Source organism: Orycteropus afer, unplaced genomic scaffold, assembly GCF_000298275.1.
Source record: "Orycteropus afer afer isolate SDZICR_OR568_19922 unplaced genomic scaffold, OryAfe1.0 scaffold00545, whole genome shotgun sequence".
In the NCBI taxonomy this organism is placed as follows: domain Eukaryota; kingdom Metazoa; phylum Chordata; class Mammalia; order Tubulidentata; family Orycteropodidae; genus Orycteropus; species Orycteropus afer.
The window spans coordinates 787914-807198 of NW_006922132.1; the positions used below are offsets into that span (position 1 = coordinate 787914).

At 43.2% G+C, this 19285-nt stretch overlaps 1 protein-coding gene across 1 annotated transcript in view; it reads right to left on the reverse strand.

Annotated features, from left to right (window-relative positions):
• Positions 1-19285, reverse strand: part of GRIK4 (glutamate ionotropic receptor kainate type subunit 4) — a 236032-nt gene that overhangs the window by 14581 nt on the left and 202166 nt on the right. The window contains exon 16 of the mRNA XM_007955908.2: positions 15243-15371. Within this exon, the coding sequence (XP_007954099.2) occupies positions 15243-15371 (129 nt within the window). The remainder of the gene's footprint in view (positions 1-15242; positions 15372-19285) is intronic.

Consider the following 19285-nt stretch of genomic DNA (forward strand, 5'->3'; position numbering starts at 1 on the left):
GCCCTGGAGAGAACAATCATGGGAGAAGGAAGGGCTGCTTAATGCACAGGGAGACAGCTCAGGGCGCAGGAGAGTATGGAGGGATGGTCACTGAGAAGAGGTAACTGTGGGGAGGAAGTGGGAGGGGAGCTGTTGTATTGTAAACTGTGGTCAATGACATGAGACAAAGTATATGTGAACTGCTGTATGGAAACTGAATTTGCTCTGTAAATCTTCACCCAAATCACAATCAATAAAATAAAATATATAATAAATAAATAAATTTCTATTGCAAATGGGAGAAATTGGAGGGAAAGAAGGGATAACAGGCACCAAGCAAGTCCAAAACCTAGTAGAACAATTTACATTAGCTCTCAAGGCTTTAAAATAATCCTTTGTTCTCTGAGACCAGCTGGGCAAAGGACGTTTCCTCCAGAGTCTGGGTGTTGGTCATGCTCTCTTGATTCTGGGTGGAGTCCCTTTGGCCTTGGTCTTCAGCTTCACCTTCCGGGACCACAGGAATGGTAACTCTGCTCCTTTGACTTTGTTTTGGGTGGCCTCATTCTCCTAGTCCATCTGAGTAACAACTCTACTCCTTTGGCTCCTGGCAGGCCCAGTTCTTTTGCCCATTGGGCATGGTAGCCCTGCCAATCATCTTTGGGTGGCAGCCCCATCCTTGTGGCACACCTTAAAGGCAGCCCCACACTCCAGAACCAATTTAGTAAAGATCTGATTCTTTCAAACCTAGGAGCCTGTGACCACATCCTTTGCAACTGCGAAGAATCTTCTTCCCATGCTCTTTCCAGCAGTACTGCTGATCTCTGAGCTGCTTCAGGGATGGTCCTTGCATTTTCTTGGAGCATAACAGATGTACTTCCTTTGTCCTATTTCCTACCTATAGAATTCCAAGAGGTAGATTGTGTTCTTTCCTTTCATTTTTTTTCTGTCCCCTTCAGGCTGAGCTGATGGATTTTCTGCTGTGGTAGTTGGTTAGATCATTAGTAATAGGCTTAATCTCTTTAGCAAAACATTGTGTAGCCATGTCCTTGTCCTTGGTGAACATTCTAGGGCACGTGTCCTTAGTCTGTACAAGAGAATTTTCCAAACCTTTAAGTTCTGTTTGCATTTTCCACAGTTCACTTTTAAGTTCATCTCTTTCCTTTTGCATTTTACTATAAGTGACAAAGAGAAACAATGTGGCCCCTCTAAGATCTTGCTTAGGAATCTCATCAGCCAGATATCAAGTTTATCACTTACAATTTCTACCTTCCACTAAACATTTGAACATAATTCAGACAAGTTCTTTGCCACTGCATAAAATGCATTGCCCTTCCTCTGTTGTCCAATCATATGTTCATCATTTCCTTTTAAAGCCTCACCAGAAGCATATTTAACGTCCACATTTCTAGCAACATTCCGTTGCTTGTGCCAAAGATACTGTGTAAGATGATAGAGACTTTCTCTGTAGCTTTTCTCACCTCCTTCTGAACCCTCACTAGAACTGACACAGCCATAATTCCACCAACACTCTTTTCAAAGCAATCTAGGCTTTTACTATTAGGCACCTTAAAACCCTACCGACATCTACCCATTACCCAATTCCAGAACCACTTCCAAATTCTAAGTATCTGTCAGAGTAGCACCCCATTCTTCTGGTACCAAATTCTGTCTTAGTTCTCTAGTGCTGCTATAATAGAAATACCACAAGTGGATAGGTTTAACGAACAGAAATTTATTTTCTCACAGTTTAGGAGGCTGGAAGTCTGAATCCAGGGTGCCGGCTTTCTCTTTTTGTTGGCTCTGGAGGAAGGTCCCTGTTTATTTGAGTCTCTGTTCTGGGAGATCTTCATGTGGCTTGGCATCTCTCTTCCCTCATCCCCCTCTGCTATGTTCACTTGTTTGTTTAATCTGTTTTACATCTCAAAAGAGTTCAATTTAAGACATACCCTACATTAATTCTGTCTCATTAACATAACAAAGGAAATCCATTCCCAAATGGGATTATAACCACAGACATAGGGGTTAGGATGTACAACACCTATTTTTAGGGGACACAATTCAATCCACAAAATTACCTGTAGGCCAAAGTCTACCACCTGAACTCTAGCTGCTTTCCCTGATTTTCTATCAGCATCACCTGGCCCTCATTCAATTTTTCTCTCCCCATTGACTCTTTCAACATGCACACACTTTGGATCTTCTCCCTTCTTAAAGAGAAACAATGAATCCTCCTCCCATATCCAACTCAGTCTAATGAATGAATGCCCTTCCTCTCTCCTGCCTTCTGTGGCCAAGCTTTTTGAGAGCTGTCTGTATCAGAACTATTCTGACATTTTGAGACATTCTGAAGCCCTTAAAATCTTTCACTTGGAGGCCCCATGTCACCGAGAAGCCAGCATAAAAAAATGCACCCACATCTTATGTTAAATGCATTTTTACAATTTTGCTTGCAATATTACTGAGCAACAAGGAGCAGTTAAGTTATGATTGGTGGTAATTTCTTAGAAGTCATTGTATATACAGTGGAATGCTTGCAAAATGAGAAAATCTAACTAAAAAAAAATGTTTCTAAATATAATGAAGTTTTTATGAATATTAAATTTAAAAATTAATGAAGTTGCAAAATGTTATATTCTGGAGATATTTAATTAAACATAATTTAATTTTGCAATTTTCTTTCTTACATTTTGAAGCCAATCATTTTTTTTTTTTCCTTCCCAACCTCAAACATAAATTTGGAGCCTTGAAAAGCTTTCAGGCCCTAGCTACTTTGTCTTTGGTATCTGAAGGAAAAACCTATTCAGTTCTGAATTTTCTTTTGTCCTACCTATTCACGCCTCATACCATGCAATTTGGTCTTACACCACTGCCCTCACCAAGGTCACTGCCGATCATTTTGCTTCTAACCCATTGAAGAATTTCCAGTCCTGATCTTACTTGATCTCTTAGCACTTGACCTTGTCAACTACACTTTTTATAAAGCTATGATCTCTTCCAAACTTCTCAATCTCCTTTACTTGTTCAGGAACATCATTCTCTTCTCATTTTCTGGCACGTGGTCTCTTGTCTCTCTCCCCCATGCATTCGCAATTACCAAGTCCTGATGATCTTACTTCTTAAATAGTTTTTAATTTCTTACCTGCCTCTCTATTCCTCCTACCACTTTCCTAGTCCAGGTCCCACCATCTTGATTGCACTAGTGCTGTTGTTGTTGTGTTGTTATGTGCTGTCGAGTCCGACCCAACTCATAAGTGACCCCTCCTTGGATTTCCGAGGCAGTATCGCAACGGAAATAGATTGCCTGACCTCCCTTCTGAGGAGTGGCTGGTAGGTTTAAACCACTGGCCTTCTGGTTAGCAGTCAAGTGCCTTAGGCACTATGCTACCAGAGCTCCTTGCACCAGTGCAATAGCCTCCAAAAAGATTCCCTTGGTTGTAGTTGTGTCTTCCTCACTTCCATTCCACTACAGTTGCCTAAGTGATCTTTCTGTAATGTAAAATCTGACTGTGACACATTCACCAGCAACCAGAACTGTTTATAGTTCCCACCACAAACCGTTGCTCCTCTCACCTTCCGTCCCTTTGCTCATGTTAGCACCTCTGTCTAGAACTTACCCTCATGCCCAGCCCCATACCTAGCTAACTCCAACTTTTGCTTTAAGACTTATCTCAGAGGTTACTTTCTCCTGGCCACCTCCTCTGATCTTATTTGACTCAGTTAGTTATACCTCTTTTATGTTTCACTAATGCACTGTATATCACTAATACTGCATAAAATAATAGTTTAAGTTTGGATATCAGTATTTCCTACTAGACTGTGAATTCCTTGAGGGTAAGAACTATATCTTATTCCACTCTATAATCCTACAATGACACTACATAATAACAGCTTCATAAATGTCTGCTGAAAGAATAAGCAGAAAGAATGAGGATAAAGACACTCCAGATGCAGAGGTCTACATTATTAAAAGCTCTGGAAATCCATACTGGGATATGTACCCTTTCCTAATGAGATGTTTGAAATAATAGTAAAATAAGATAGCATGTCGTTGAGTGCTTCCATCTGGTCACAGAGGCAGATAGCACAGATCTTCTAAGTGGCCAGGGTGGGACTGAACATTGACATAGATCATCTCAGTGTGGATTCACTGTACCCGGTCCAGAGCAGGCATAGTGGTGTGGATTATGAATGGACATATGATCTGTGCTGGGACAATTCTGATCAGATCAGGGAGAACATCTTAGAGAAGTTGAGGTGTTCATAGGATTCTGGTAGAAGCCATGAGTCACTGAAACACTCCCAAGTCCTTCTTTCCCAGCTTCTCCTGTTTCAGGGCTAGCATGTTAATCATGGGTGTTGGCTTCGGGTGCTGATTCCTGGCTGAGGGGCCTCCTCCCATAGAAGCGAGGCTTGTATACTATTCCTGCCTTTAGAAACTTACTGGAAAGTGGAAGCGAGAATAGATTGCTGGCAGAGTCAGAGTTGAGAAACAGATGGAGCAGGAAGCGGGACGTGAGCGTTAGGAGAGTGCAGCAGGTCCATTTAACACTGTCATCAGTCATTCTCCTACAAGTCAAATGCTTCCCACAGCACACAGCCATTAATCAGAAGCAGCCATTGATGTGGGCTCCCTCCAGCCTGTCTTGAAAGCCCTCATGGCACTCACAGACGCTGAAGCACCTGCAAGGCATAGTAGGAAGCCATCTAACCACCCCTTCCTTCCTTCTTCAGATGGGACCATACATAAGCCGTTTAGACAGATGGCTTTTTACATTGGGGATTTTCTCCTGACACTTGCATCTCTGAGCCTCAATTATGCCTCAAAAATAATGCTGCATTAGCTCAAATAGAATAAAGCTCTCCCTGCAAACTCCTGGTTGGTTAACTACTAACTTTGGTGTCACTCACAGTTTGCCCAGAAATACAAATGATAATTCACAAAAGCAAATGAATAACTTTGTCTCTAGAACTACAGAAGGGAATGGCAAACTGGAAGATAGTACCTTGAAAGATTTGAATCTCCTCCCACCCACCTACCCACCTGTTCTTCCTTCAGTTCTGACTGGATAATAATCACTTCTGGGATGCAAGTACACCTTTGTCTTAGACCTTAAAACCCTAATACCCTCCCATATCTCCTGGTGACCAGAGAAACACTGTTGCTGTCAAGATGACTCTGACTCATGGCAACTCCATGTATGTCAGAATAGCACTGTGCTCCACAGCTTTGTCAGAAGTAGATCACCAGGCCTTTCTTCCAAGGGGTCACGGGGTGGACTCAAGCCTCCAACCTTTCGGTTAACAGCCAAGCGCAATAACCACATGTGCCACTCAGGAGCTCTCATCTCCCAGTCTCAGGAAGGAAGTTTGTGAATAAGATACAGAGGGAAGAAGCTCCTTTTGAATAAAGGGGTGGTGGTGGTTGTAACCTGAAAGGCAAGGAGTCAGAAGCTACAGAAGCCACTAAAACAGAGAATCCACACATAGAGAAAGGGAAACCCAGTGTTGCAATCCCACCAAGGAACAACGCATCCATTCTCTGACTTCAGTCGACAGATCTTTATTGAGGAGCTTCCATGAGCTAAGCATTATGTTAGGTGCTAAGCTCTGTGCAATGTTCATACGTTAAAAGCATTTGACAAGAACATGGATTCTTGGACCAATATGGCTTTCAAATACATTCTATTTCCAAGCCACACTCACTTATATCCATGCAAATATATCAAATGGTCTCATCACCACTGACTTATCTGTTGTGAACAGCAACTTTACATGCCCATTTGTGAGCTGGCCTATATGGCCTTCCCACAAAACAGAAACTGATTCATGATGTTTGCATCACTGAAAACTGTGAAACAGTAAGCTTACCATTCCTTCTCACATTCACATCCACCAACTAGACCTAGCAGATGCTGGGGAGAGTGACAGCAGAAAAGCAGGCAAAGGGCACAAAACAGGAGAGAGATAGAAGAGGCATATGATACATTTTACAATTTATCCAAACACTAAGTATAGGGTAGGCATTTTATAATTTACCAAAATATGAGCTTAAGCAGCTCATTTTAAAAACATTCACTGTCTCATTCAATTATCATTAAAAATATGGTAAAGCAGGCTTTTCTGTCCTCATTTTATAGCTAAAGTAACAGAAATTTGGAGAAATTAAGTAAGTTGCCCAATTTTAAGATAAGTTTGACTCTAACACAAATGCTTTTTATAAAATACTGCTGACCTTTATGAGTGTTTACTAGCACCACTTGTCTGCCAGTGTGTCATACTTTTTAGTGGCTTGTATATTACCATGATGTTGGAAGCTATGCCACTGGTATTTCAAATATAAGCAGTCACCCATTTTGGACAGGTTTCAGCGGAGCTCCAGACAAAGACAGACTAGGAAGAAAAGCCTAGGGATCTACTTCTGAAAATTTGTCATTGAAAACCAGACAGAACAGAATGCTGTCCGACATAGTACTGGAATATGAACTCCCCAAGGTGAACACAGTGGCTCCAAGGATGGCCTCAAGCCTATCAATGATTGTGATGATGAAACAGGACCAGGCAATATTTTATTCTGTTGTACATGAAGTTGCTGTGAGTCAGAACCAACTTCACAGCAACTAAAAACAGTATCTATGAGCAAGGCTACTATGCCAACCGCAGTAATTCAATTCTTACAACTGCCCTCTGAAACAAGCACTACTTTTACCTCCACTCTCTTCACAGGGAACTAAGGTCCAGAGTAGTCAGGTAACTTGCCCAAGGTTGCATGGCTGATACATGCCATTGCCACAATCTAAACTGAAGCCAGAGCCTTAGCTGTTAGCCTGCGTACCTCACCACCACTCCCCGTAACTACAGAACTCAAGCTACATCTTGATGACTGTACTCATTCCTGGGAATGCCTAGAGCAACCAGCAAGAGGGTCCTATGTGCAGGCTAGCAGTCAACTTATTAAATCCCCTTCTCTCCTTCAAAGAATCCCAATCTTGGCTCAGTTTCCAGACAGTTATGCTACAGCCTCTTTAATTGCTGACCTCCGTTATAGACTCGCTGGGCCGTGCTTTGCCTCAATTATATTTTCTGGACCCCACTCCCCACCTCTCACCAGAGTTTCTCCGTCTCACAGAAATAAATCTGATTTGATTAGAGAGAGATTTTTCTCTGTGAACATCTGTCTGAGACACTATCTAAACTCCCACATTCAGGTTACCAGCCTTGGCTCAATTCAGAGAAACCAGAGATCCAGGATAACCAGGCTGGGCCCCTGAGAAAAAGAGAAAGGAAAATGTTCCCAGAATTCCCCTCCTCTCCTCACACGCCCCCACTCTTGCTAAGATGTCTCACACTTTCATTCCCACTGTGCCAGACAGCAAACTTCCTGCTCTCTAAGGATTTTTGTGAGTCAATGCCATGGCCTCTTTTCCACCCTTGAAAGGGGACCCTGATTTTCACAGCCTCGTGGTGTATTTGTGCTCCTTTGAAGCCTGATTGTGAGCTGGTGTTTTTCAAGATAAAGGTATTTAATTTCCTTGGAATTCACCGACCACCTTTTTGTCTAGAAATTGTTCAGCAAAGCCCTTGGTAATCCAATCCTCTTGAATTGGGATGCCAGCATCTGTGAGTGCCTAGCGCTATTTCTTTTTATAGAACTTGCGCAATAAATAAATAAATAAATAAAACAAATGTTTTTGTGAAGAGAAGGTGGAAAAAACTTAGAAACAGCTTGGAATGAAGCCTGCTCCTTTTTGTAATTCTCCAGTCTTCCGCACAGTTTGCCATTTGATTTTTTAAAAAATTAATTTAGCTGCTTGTGGTAGTAGATAGAAGCTCTGGTGGTATAGTACCTAAGACATTTGACTGCTAACCAGAAGGCTGCCAGTTCAAACCCGCAGGCCATTCCTTGGAAGGAAGAGTGTGCAATCTACTGCGTAGTGATACTACCTTGGAAACCCAAGGAGGGGTCACTATGAGTCAGATCTGACTCCATGGAAGTGAGTTTGGTTTGGTTTTTTATGGTAGTAGATGGTCACTGAACTATAGACAGGAAAAGACATAGGGCGCAGCCAGTGGGGAGTGAAGGGAAGAAACCAAGGGGTAATGTTGTGGCTCTCTTCAGAGCCACATGAGACCTGGTGGGAAGACTCAAGATTGGCGGCATTGCTCCAATGTTATGACTCTGCTCTGGAATTTGGCAGCAATTTTTAAGCTATAAGATGGGATTAGAAGTGGGATAGCACCAGATCCTTCTCTTTTAAAACTATCACATTTAAATAGGGTAACAAAGGAGAAAAGGACTATGTTAGGCCATGCACATTGTCTGGTACATTCTAGTAGAAACCTAAGTGCCTAGAGCTGCTTTCCCTTTCAGAGATCTCTGCAAAAAGGACCCCTCTCATCCCCATCCCTTCCTGCCTGTTCCCTATTCTTGTCATTTCTTTAGGTGCATGTGAAAGCCAACTAACTCAAATCATAAACAGAAACATCACCTAGGAACTGCTTTGGAAAGTAAATTAAAACTATTGCCCTCTATTGAATTTGAAACACAAGGAAAAAAATAGTCCTATGGCTTGAATCCTGGTGGCCATTTAAAGACTTCAAGGAAGACATCTTTCAGGTCATGCTGGTCCTGCTATTCTGCCACAGAAGGGGGCCCCCTGAACTGTGAGTTATCTACCCCAAGTATGGATAGCTCATTTACCAGAATGAGACCAAGTGATGGTGCCTCCCATGCCAGGCCGGTGCTCCTCTCTTGGCTTAGAGGCGGTCACATGGAGCCTAGTGTGGCCAGGAAGGCTTTTAGTCTCTCTGAGTAATGTTTGCTTGGGCTCCTGCCATGGCACAAATGGAGCCACTGCATTAAACTGGCACTATCTGCTATAGCTGGCATGGCCACCAAATTCCTGGCTTTTATAATGATTTGGATTGCATCTCCCAGACAGCTTCACTCTTGGGTATTATTGTTTATTAATACAGCTCACCCTCTGGTTCTAAAGGGTGAGTGCATAGAAGCAAGCTCACACTGGCTGAGTGACAGCGCCCCAGCATCATCTGAAGCTTCAGGACCTTCTCAGGATGACTCCCACTGTTGATTTTCCCTTTTCAACTGTGTGGTTCTTTTCTCTCTGCCAGGAAACAGTTGGTCCCAAAGTGCAGAGTGAAGAGGCCTCCTGTTCATTCCTTCCATCTTTCCTGGGAGCCTGATCTCGCTGCCTGTCTCCCTCTCCATCCACCCTCAATTGCTGCTGTGTGATCAGTCTTCCTAAAACTCCATGGAGTGCAAAAGAACTTCCAAAGCTAATAACTCTGGAAAAATTATAACTTTATTTTTCTACTAATGAACCAAATCTCTCCCTCAAATTCCCATTGCCACATGATTGTCAAAAACATTGAGACTTCTCAGTCATTCAGGTTTAAGCTCAGTTAAATTCAGTGATTTTTCCTTTCCTCTGTTCCCGGAATGTACTTCCATTCTGGGCTTGGGACGGAGGGCAGTTACGTGTCATGGAGGTAGAGAGGAGGGGTCTGATCTTATGCTGGATTCCACCTGGACTTCTAGTTTTCCTGTCTGGGGCCCAGAAAACTCAGGCTGGTCACTGGGCCCTCTCTGCCATCTCTCATGCTCCCATGACTTATGGACCTGACACATATTTCTGAAGCTTGCAAACTCCAGAAGCAAGCAAAAGTCTCTTTACTTCTTGGAATTTCCAACTAATCTAGGAGTTCTATCTACCACTCACCATCTTCTAACTCCTTCTCACAGACCCACCACAGTCTAGTAGGGGCCATTGGTGGTTCAGTGGTAGAATCCTCATCTTCCACACAGTAGATTCAGGTTCAATTCCCAGCCAATATCTCATGTGCAGCCACCACCTGTCTGTCACTGGAGGCTTGAGTGTTTCTAGGATGCTGCACAGCTTTCAGCGGAACCTCCAGACTGAGATGGACTAGGAAGAAAGGGCTGACGATCTACTTTTGAAAATTAGCCAGTCAAAACCCTATGGATCACAATGGTCTGATATCATTATGAATGGGGTCACCATGAATCTGGGACAACTTGAAGGCTGATAACAATAACAGCAACTACTTTCTAACATATCCTTTCCTGCTCAGAAGCTTTCCTCCCCTACCAAGGCATTCTTTTATCTGATTTACAGACTGAGTGGCCTGACTCTACTATTCGTTTTTCACTCTCTCACTTAACAGTGTACATTTTATGCCCACCTTCCTTCATGTATTAACCTGTGCATCCCAAAATACCCTCTCTAGCAAATCAAAAATCTTGACTTCTAAGAAAACTACCTCTGCTATGAGTTGTAAGATTTTAAGCACAGGGGGGCTGCTTTAGTTTATAGGCACAGATCCCCAAAAGCAGATGCTCAGTCTCTTCTCTCATTAGTTCCTTCCTTGGAAGAGTTTGAGACATACTGGTTTGCAGTTTAAATGCCTTTACCCAGTTTTCAATGCTCTCTAAGTCCCTCCTCGTCCTATTTATTCAAGCCAATTTCTGATTGTAAAAATTGTGCTCTAAAACATTCCTAAAGCAATGACACTTAATGGATACTTCAAGGTCTAGGCCAAATGTCTCTGTAAAGCCTTCCCTGGCCATTCATCAGAATTAATCATTTCCTGCTCTGGGCTTCACAAGCTTTCTTTATAGCTCTATTAAAGCATCTCTACAATACAACCACTAGAGCTACTATGTGTGTCTCTCGGTTCTACACCTCTTAAGAGCAGGGTCATGTCTTATTCCTTTTCATACTCTCAGAGCCTAGCACCTTGCCTGGTATACAGTGGTTTACAATAATACTTGTTGGATATAATGAATAGTTTACATGTCAACACCTAGGGTATCAGGCTTTCTGTTTGGGAGGAACAGATCTAGAATAAGAGAGGAAGTACCTAGTCTGGAGAGCCTTAAGATGCTTTCTCATTCATTTATTCTTTCGTTTATTTATTTGTTGTTCATCCTTTCATCAAATAGTGGTGTCAGGTGATATGCTGGATACTGGGATACAAAAATGAATAAAGCACAGTCCCTGTCTTTGAGTTACTCATCATCTTTGGAAGACTAATGCCAACAGACACAAAATAAGTGTCATAAGCATTTTTTGAAGAGCAATCCAGCCTTAAGGAGCCCAGGATGGGTGGGCACACTTGCGACCTGTGATACTATTCAGACCTCTGGCTGTGCCTTAATTTCTCCTTCAGGCCTCAATTTCAAAATGAAATGAGTTTCCATTTACTTTGCGCTAGGCACTTTGCTGAGGGCTTAACATGACTGATCTCATTCAATCTTCACAAAGCCCTGGTGTTATTATTATTACCTCTACTTTCCAGAGAAGGAAAGTGAGGCTCAAAGATGTTTCATAGTGTCTATAATAAGAGCATCTATGTAGTGGTGTCCATTTGACCCAATGCTCATGATCTTGACCCCTATAAAAATTGCCTCAGAGAAGAGAACCATTCTGGACAACTGAAGTATGCAGAAGTTTGATGAAGTTTGATGAGCTCCATTCTCAGGGAGAGAGGAACAAATCCAATGGATTTTGGGTGACCTCAAAAATGGGAAAAAGATACTAATCTGAGTCCCTGAGTAAGAAAACTGTGAGGTCCTCATATCCTGTGTCACCTTCCCATGCTTGCTACTTTTGCTACCCTCCCTGTCTTTCCCCACAGCAATCAGTAGGCACAAATAAACACAACTACATGAACAAGTAAACAAGAGGAGGTCTTGTGGCTTTGTTTCAGAGGTCTGGGATGAAAGAGAGAACTGAAGAGATGGGATTAACTCGACAGTGAGTCTCATGAGGGGAGTGATCAAATGGCGTCCAATATCAAAAGGAACTCTGGTAGCATAGTGGCTAAAGCACTTGACTGCTAACCAGAAGGCTGGCGGTTCAAACCCACCAGCCACTCCTCGGAAGGAAGGTTGGGCAATCCTACTTCTGTAGTGATACTGCCTCGGAAACCCAAGGAGGGGTCGCTATGGGTCAGGTCCGACTCGACGGCACATAACAACAACAACAACAACATCAAAAGGAAAGGACCATGCACGAAATCTGAGACTAGAGGGAAAAAGGAAGGACAGAGACTTGGAGCCTACCAGAGCTTGCAGCCTAGACCTAGTGGGCTAGCAGCAGGAGCCTTTGCTCTGAATCCCTTGCCCTGGGCCACCTCCTGCTGTGCCCCAGTCTCCCTCCTCCACAGTGCTCCAGCATCACTGTATATGTTCAGTCAGCTGTGCAGAGACATGAACAACTACTGCGTGGAGAACTTCAGGTGGGGAGGTCTTTCAGGAAGGTAAGTACAACCAGGTCCATTCATCACTTTAGCATGGCCCAGGAGGGCACAGTAATCAGCAGCGTTTGACAACATTAACATATATTAACTTATCAACAATCCAGTTTATTTAGACTATTCCAGGCCCAGTAAGATTCAGGTTGTTTTTAATCCATATATTTGTGTGTGTTTGTGTGTGTGTGTGTGTGTGTGTGTGTGTGTGTATGAGGAGCTCTGGTGGTTAGCACTGAGCTGCTGACCAAGAGTTTGGCGGTTCGAATCCCCAGGGAAAGATGAAGCAGTCTGCTTCTGTAAAGATTTGCAGCCTTGGAACCCTATGGAGCAGTTCTTTTCTGTCCTTATAAGGTTGTTATGAGTGGGAATTGACTTGATGGTAGTGGGCTTGGTGGTGGGTGTGTGTATGTGGGGTGAGGGTGGTGAGGAAGAAGCAGTTTGCTGCCTATACTCTTCACAAGTACAAACCATCTATGCAGACCAAGTCTCAGGACTTGACTTTTACTCTGGTTGGCCCATACCACTGACAATCCTGGCTCACAGCCCTGCCCACTGCACTGATTTCTGCCTCCATATCTTTCCTCAAGGTGTTTATTTCCCTGGAATATCCTCTTCCCACCTCCCTACCTACTCAGGTCCTGGGCATCTTCAACATCTAATTTGTTCCATACAATCCACAAGAGTTTCCTGATACTTTTCTCTCTGCCCTTCCAATCTTTTTTCTCTGAATAGAGTTAGTATCCTCCACATTTCACACACCCCCTCCCCCTAGCATTTAACTGTACATTGGCTACTATCTAGAATTGTTTGCTAAGCACTCGAAGTATGTTGGCTCTGTTTTTAGCATTTACTCAAAATCCTTAATTGTAAGCCTATCTCTTATTTTCTCTGTTATTCTTAGGGGCATTACCCAATGTGTTGGGGGCAACCCACTGTCATTCAACACATCCTCGATGATTGAATGGCTGGCTGATTGACTGAAAATAACTCCCCTGCAGACAACTAACAAAATCAGGCTCCCTGAAGTCTGAGAGTAGTACAGTATGATGTTGGAATGTGTATCCATAGTAGGTATAATGCACTAGTCCATTGTTATGAGCCACCAAAATCTCAAACCAATCCCACTGATATCATGTGGATTCCGATTCATAGAGACCCTACAGGACAGAGTAGAACGGCCCCATAGGCTTTCTAAGGATGTAAATCTTTATGGAAGTAAGACTGCCTCATTTTTCTCCTGTGAAGCAGTTGGTAGGTTCAAACTACCAACTCCTCAGTTAGCAGCCAAATGTGATAACCACTATGCCATCAGAGCTCCCTTTATGAGCACACTTTCTATTTCACATTCTACCTTCACAGTAAACCCATGGTATGCTCATTACTGTCCTCATTCCACAGATAAGGAAACTGGCTCAGCAGTGTTAATTACATGCCTAAGCTCCCAGAACTAGTAGCCAGGATGAGCCGGGATTCCAGTGGAGGTCTGTTCATACTCCATGTTCACTTATGGCCACTGTCTTCCACATGGTCTGCCCTGGACTTTAGGAAATGATAAGTGTGTAGCCTGTGTTCCTGGAAAGAAGGAAGCAGCATTTACTCTATCCCATCCTTTTTACATGTAAATTACAAAGGATTGGCCCCTCTCAGGTCAGTATCCCCAAGATCTCTCCTTGCAAGACAGAGATCCATGAGTAGACACTTAGAAATGCCTATTCACACATTCAGTGTCTCACCAGGGATAATCATTCATGCTGAGCAGAGAGTGGAGCACACACTATCATTCATTTGACTCCTCAGCTGCCTTCCTGAGGCAGACCATGTATAGGTAAATTTGTTGCATATTTTAGCAAGACTGTAGGAGATGACTACAGCAAACATATGATTTATTGTCCAAACCAAGACTCTTAGAGAATGAAAACGGTTTTAAAAATAACTAAGAGACATTAACTGATCTACAACAGTGGTAATCTGGAACTGTCCCACGCTAACCAGGATATGTGTTCTCCTACGGAAAACCCCAAGTGTGAGAGGCTGGCAACTGCTCAGCTACCCTGTCAGTCAGTGACTATTTGCTATTCAACCCAACTTACATTTATACATTCAATAAAATATCTATGTGCCAGGCCCTGTGGCCAGTCCCGTGAAGACAAAGTCCCTGCCCTCATAAAACTTACATTCTAGTAGAGGAGGCAGAAAGTAAACAAATAGAAAATAGAATGTCAGATAGTGATGACTGTTGCAAAGAAAAATAAAGTAGGGTTGAGAAGATGGGAAAAGATGTGGGGTGATAGTCTATTTTGATAGGGTGAGGATTCTCCTCAGGGAGGTCAGTGAAAGCAGCAAGGAGGAGGTCTGGGGGAAGGGCACTCCAGGCAGTGGGAACAAGTGTAAAGGCTATGAGGTGAGAACAAATCAAGAGGCTTGGGAAACAGAGAGGCCAATGTTGCTGGAGTCACCAGTGAGGAGCAAAGTAGCAATCTACAGTGGGAGCTGATCATGTAGGCCTTGAGGCCACAGAAGGTTTGGAATTTTTTTCTGAGTGAGATGGGAAACCATTGGGATTTTGTGCAAGGGAATGCTGTAATCTGGCTTGCATTTTAAAAAGAGTCACTCTGGCTACTGGTGGAGGATACTCTGGAGAGGGGCAAGAATGGGAGGACACCAAACTATTGCAATCGTACAGGTGCAAGATGATGGACCAGGTAGATACTAGGGGTAAGAGGTGGCTGGATTCAGGGAATCTTGTAGAGGCAGACCCTTTAGGACTGTGAGCCAGGTGGACCCCGGGTGCCTACAACATGCAAGACCCTGACACAGGACTGGACCCATGGCCAGCCCTCCCTTGTTTGAGGGTCCTCCCAAGGCTGGTTCTCAGTGTGCCCTAGAAGTTATTACCTGGAATTCTGGACAAGAGAAACAAGCAGCTTTGGTCCTCTAAGGTGGGAGGAGGAAGGATGAACTGTCCTTACCTTTGGCTCTGTGATCTTCCTCCTTGGGGCACTTCCCCCCTTCCCACCATTTGCGCTTCAGAATTTCTAGGCGGTTGTTCTCCTGTAGCTGCAGAATGGCCAGATCGAACTCGTCCCGGAAAACTGAGCCTGCAGGGTCACAGGAGAGGTAAGAACACAGGACATGAATGCCTGCATAAGTGTCCCTCATTTCCTTTCCCAGTAAATCTCCTCACCACTCTACACGCTTTAATGTCAGGGAGATAAAACAGATGTAGTAGGGTGTCTCCACAGGGCCACCACTTTTCACTCCAGGCAGTCTAAAGAATCTCTGTGGAGAGGAGTGAGTCCTAGCTTCATGGGAGGGCACTCCGTCCTTTCTGCTTTCCTGCTGTCCACACTGACTGGCATGCTGAGCCCATAGTCAAAGATCCCAGAATGGGTCAGGTAACAGCTTGCCAGGCAGTTGTGCCACCCTCATCCCCAGTCAGACCCCATCACTTTCTCAATTAAAAAAATGGCCTGTCCACCAACATATAGAACGTTGGTGCCAAGCTTCCCATCCACCTCTAGTCATCCAGGCAGGGAAATGTTCTGTGACACAGTTCTCTCAGACAGTCATTATCCATTTTCTACTTTTATTTAAATTAATTTCTCAGGTACTTATAGCTCTCACTGCATTACACCTGACAATTGTTTACCCAGAGCAGCCACTAACCAGTGAGAGAAGAGCTATCTCAGAATGTGTCGGAAGCCTCTTCTCATCTATTGGTGTGGAGAATCCAATCACCAGGAGTCCCCCCACCTTCACAGCTGCCTGCTGAGTGCACCAAAACCCACGGGCTCCATACATCACCCCATCTTCCCCAGCCCTGCCTGCCCTCCCTCTTCAAACAGAAGGCTTCTGTTCAAAGCAATTCCTTTTTAATTTTTCTAATGGAATATGGTCAAGGAGCTTTGGTTCTAGAATTTAGGTTTAATCACAAAAATAGGCTTAAATGAAACCGTGGAAAGCCCAATACTCCAGCACAGGCTCAGGCCGGAGATCATTAAGGAAACACTGTCAAAAAGCTAGAAATGAACTAAGCTGCCCAGTTTTCTTGCTCGAGCTCTGTGAAGGCTTCATGTAAACAGATGCCCCAGAGGAACAAGGAGGCTAAGCTTGGAACAAACAGATTGGTGCATCTTAAACTTTGATGTTCATAGGAATCACCTGAGGATCTTGTAAAAATGCAGATTCAGATTCAGTAGGTCTGGGGCAGAGGCCTGAGATTCTGCATTTCTATAACAAGCTCCCAGGTAAGACAGATTCTGCTGGTCCATGGACCTCACTGTGTGACTTAAGGAACCAGATCATCTCTCAGATCTCTTCTGACTCTGATAGTCCCTGTCTCCACAGATAGACCCTTCCCTACTACAGACACAACAATGCTGGCACACCAGACCCATGCCTGCAGTACCAAAAGTGTCTGTGAAGTAACTTGGGTGAACAAGAGCATCTTATGTGTAAAAACCAGTTGCTGTTGAGTCAATGAGTCAATTCTGACTCATGGCAAACCCACGTGTGTTACCACAGTGTTTTCAATAGCTGATTTTTCAAAAGTAGATCACAAGCCCTTTCTTCCAAAGTGCCTTTGGATGGACTCAAACCTCCAAACTTTTGGTTAACAGCTAAGTATGTTAAAAATACCAGGGATGCCTGCCTCATGTATAAACTGAATCCACTGCTACTGAGTCAATTCAGACTGACAGTGCCCTATAGCAACCCTAAAGATCAGAGTAAAACTGCCCCATAGGGTTTCCAATACTGTAATCTTTGTGGAAGTAGATTGACACATCTTTCTCTCAGAGACCAGCTGGTGAATCTGAACCGCCGACCTTTTGGCTAGCAGCCAAGCACTCAACCACTGTGCTACTGGGGCTTGTACCTCATCTATACTATAAAACCAAGCCTGTTGCCATCAAATTGGTTCCAACTCATAGTAACTTCATAGGGCAGAAAAGAACTGGGCCATAGTGTTTCCAAGCCCGTAAATCCTTACAGAAGCAAACTGCCACATCTTTCTCTCATAGAGTGGCTGGTGGGTTTGAACTGCAGACCTTTCAATTAGCAGTGCTACCAGTGCTCCTTCTATCTCATGTATAGTAGGAACTTAATACCCATCTTTAGAAAATAGATACATGAACTAGTTGCTTAACAGATATTGTGAGATGGTGAAGCAAAAGAATGTTTTAGCTTCAGAGACAACTACTCAGCCCAGCAAGGCATGTCAAGCACTTTCAAGTCATTTTCATCCCAACCTCATGGCACACCAGGAACCACATGAAAAGATTTTTCTGCTTACTCCCCATTTGTCTACTTAGCTCCTAAACCACCTCATTCATCTCTGATCTTGTTTCTGTGTTTTTGTTTCTTTTACTTTTCCTGGGCCTGACTATATTACTCATTCTATAGTTACGCCGACAGCTCTCACTTAAGAATGACAACATGCTTATCTTTCTTGGATATAACCTCAGCTGAACTTAGATTCTGTCTAATCAATTAAATCTTCTTTTATCTGAGAACATAGGCTAGCTCACAGGTCACCTTCTTGTCCAACCTGTTCTGTCTAATGGTAGGACCCATCTGGCAACATGATCTGGTGAACGAAGTACTAGATTTGAAGATAGACATCCTGAGCTGAAGCTCAGCTCCTCTACTTATTCTGTAATCTTAGACAAGTAATGTACCTGCTCTGAATCTCAATCCACCCTCTATAGAATAGAAATAATCACATCTACCTCACAGTTGGGATGGTGAAGTGAGGTAACACATGTGAAAATAGTATCATGTCAGATACAGACCAAATGAGTTTCCCTCCCTTTTTCCTTGGTTATTGATGAAAATCTCTAAAGTCAGTCTGTTTTACCTCAATTCTCTATAGGTTTGTTCCATGAAAACTTTTCAAGCATTTGACATTTCAGTTAAATTTGCTAAATTGCTAGAGTATCCTCAAGGTACACCTTAACTTCAATTTGTGGTTCACTCCACCATCTTGAAACAAAATGTCAGCCAATAAATTTCTCAAAGGGACCAATAATCTGTAATATTAATGGACATCAATGAAATATGATATGTAGAAAATATGGAGGTTTACAAGTGCCCTGAGAGAGGCCTCCAGTTTACAGACCTGCTAGTGTCAAAATTTACATAATGTTAGGATAAATCATATTATTGCTTCTGTTTGCTTAGTTTTTTCTGATCAGTCTTTAAGAAGTTATTAGCATTTATCAAATGCTGTAGGGAAAAAAGGAAAAGATACCATCATATTCCCCAAGACAGGCTAAGTGTGAGACATTGTGGAAATACCAGACCAGATTATTAGGTTTAACTCTTTCAATAACCCCTAGTTTTCTTTTACTTTCCAATAACACCTAGTGTACTAGGTGTTAGAATCTTAATTTTACAAATGAGATAACTGAAGCTCAGAAAGAATGCATAACCTATTCAAGGTCCTACAGATGTTGACGAGGATTTGATCACCGGTCTGCCTGACTCCAAGCCTATACTCTTCAGATTCTGTAGTTGAAGTGAATTCGGTAATTTATAGAGCTTCCAGCTAGGTAAAGATCAATAGAAGGGGTGTATAATATAACTACAAAAATGCTTATACTATATATCAATTTCCTTACATGAGCTGATGGTCTCAATTCTTACTTCTGCTGCTGCTGCCTTGTATAACCCACCCACTGCCATCGAGTTGCTTCTGATTCATAGTGATCCTATAGGATAAAGCAGAACTGTCCCATAGGGTTTCCAAGGCTATGAACCTTTACAGAAGCAAACTGCCCCATCTTTCTCCCACAGAGTGGCTGGTGGGTTTGAACCACCTACCTTTTGGTTAGCAGCTGAGTGCCTTAACCACTGTCCCACCAGAGCTCCTGCATAGTAGAAGGACAACTCTATATGACAATGGCTCCCAATAGTGTGTATATGTGTGTGTTGTAGGGGTTTGTTGTTGTTGTTGTGTGCCGTCGAGTCGGACCCGACCCATAGCGACCCCTCCTTGGGTTTCCAAGGCAGT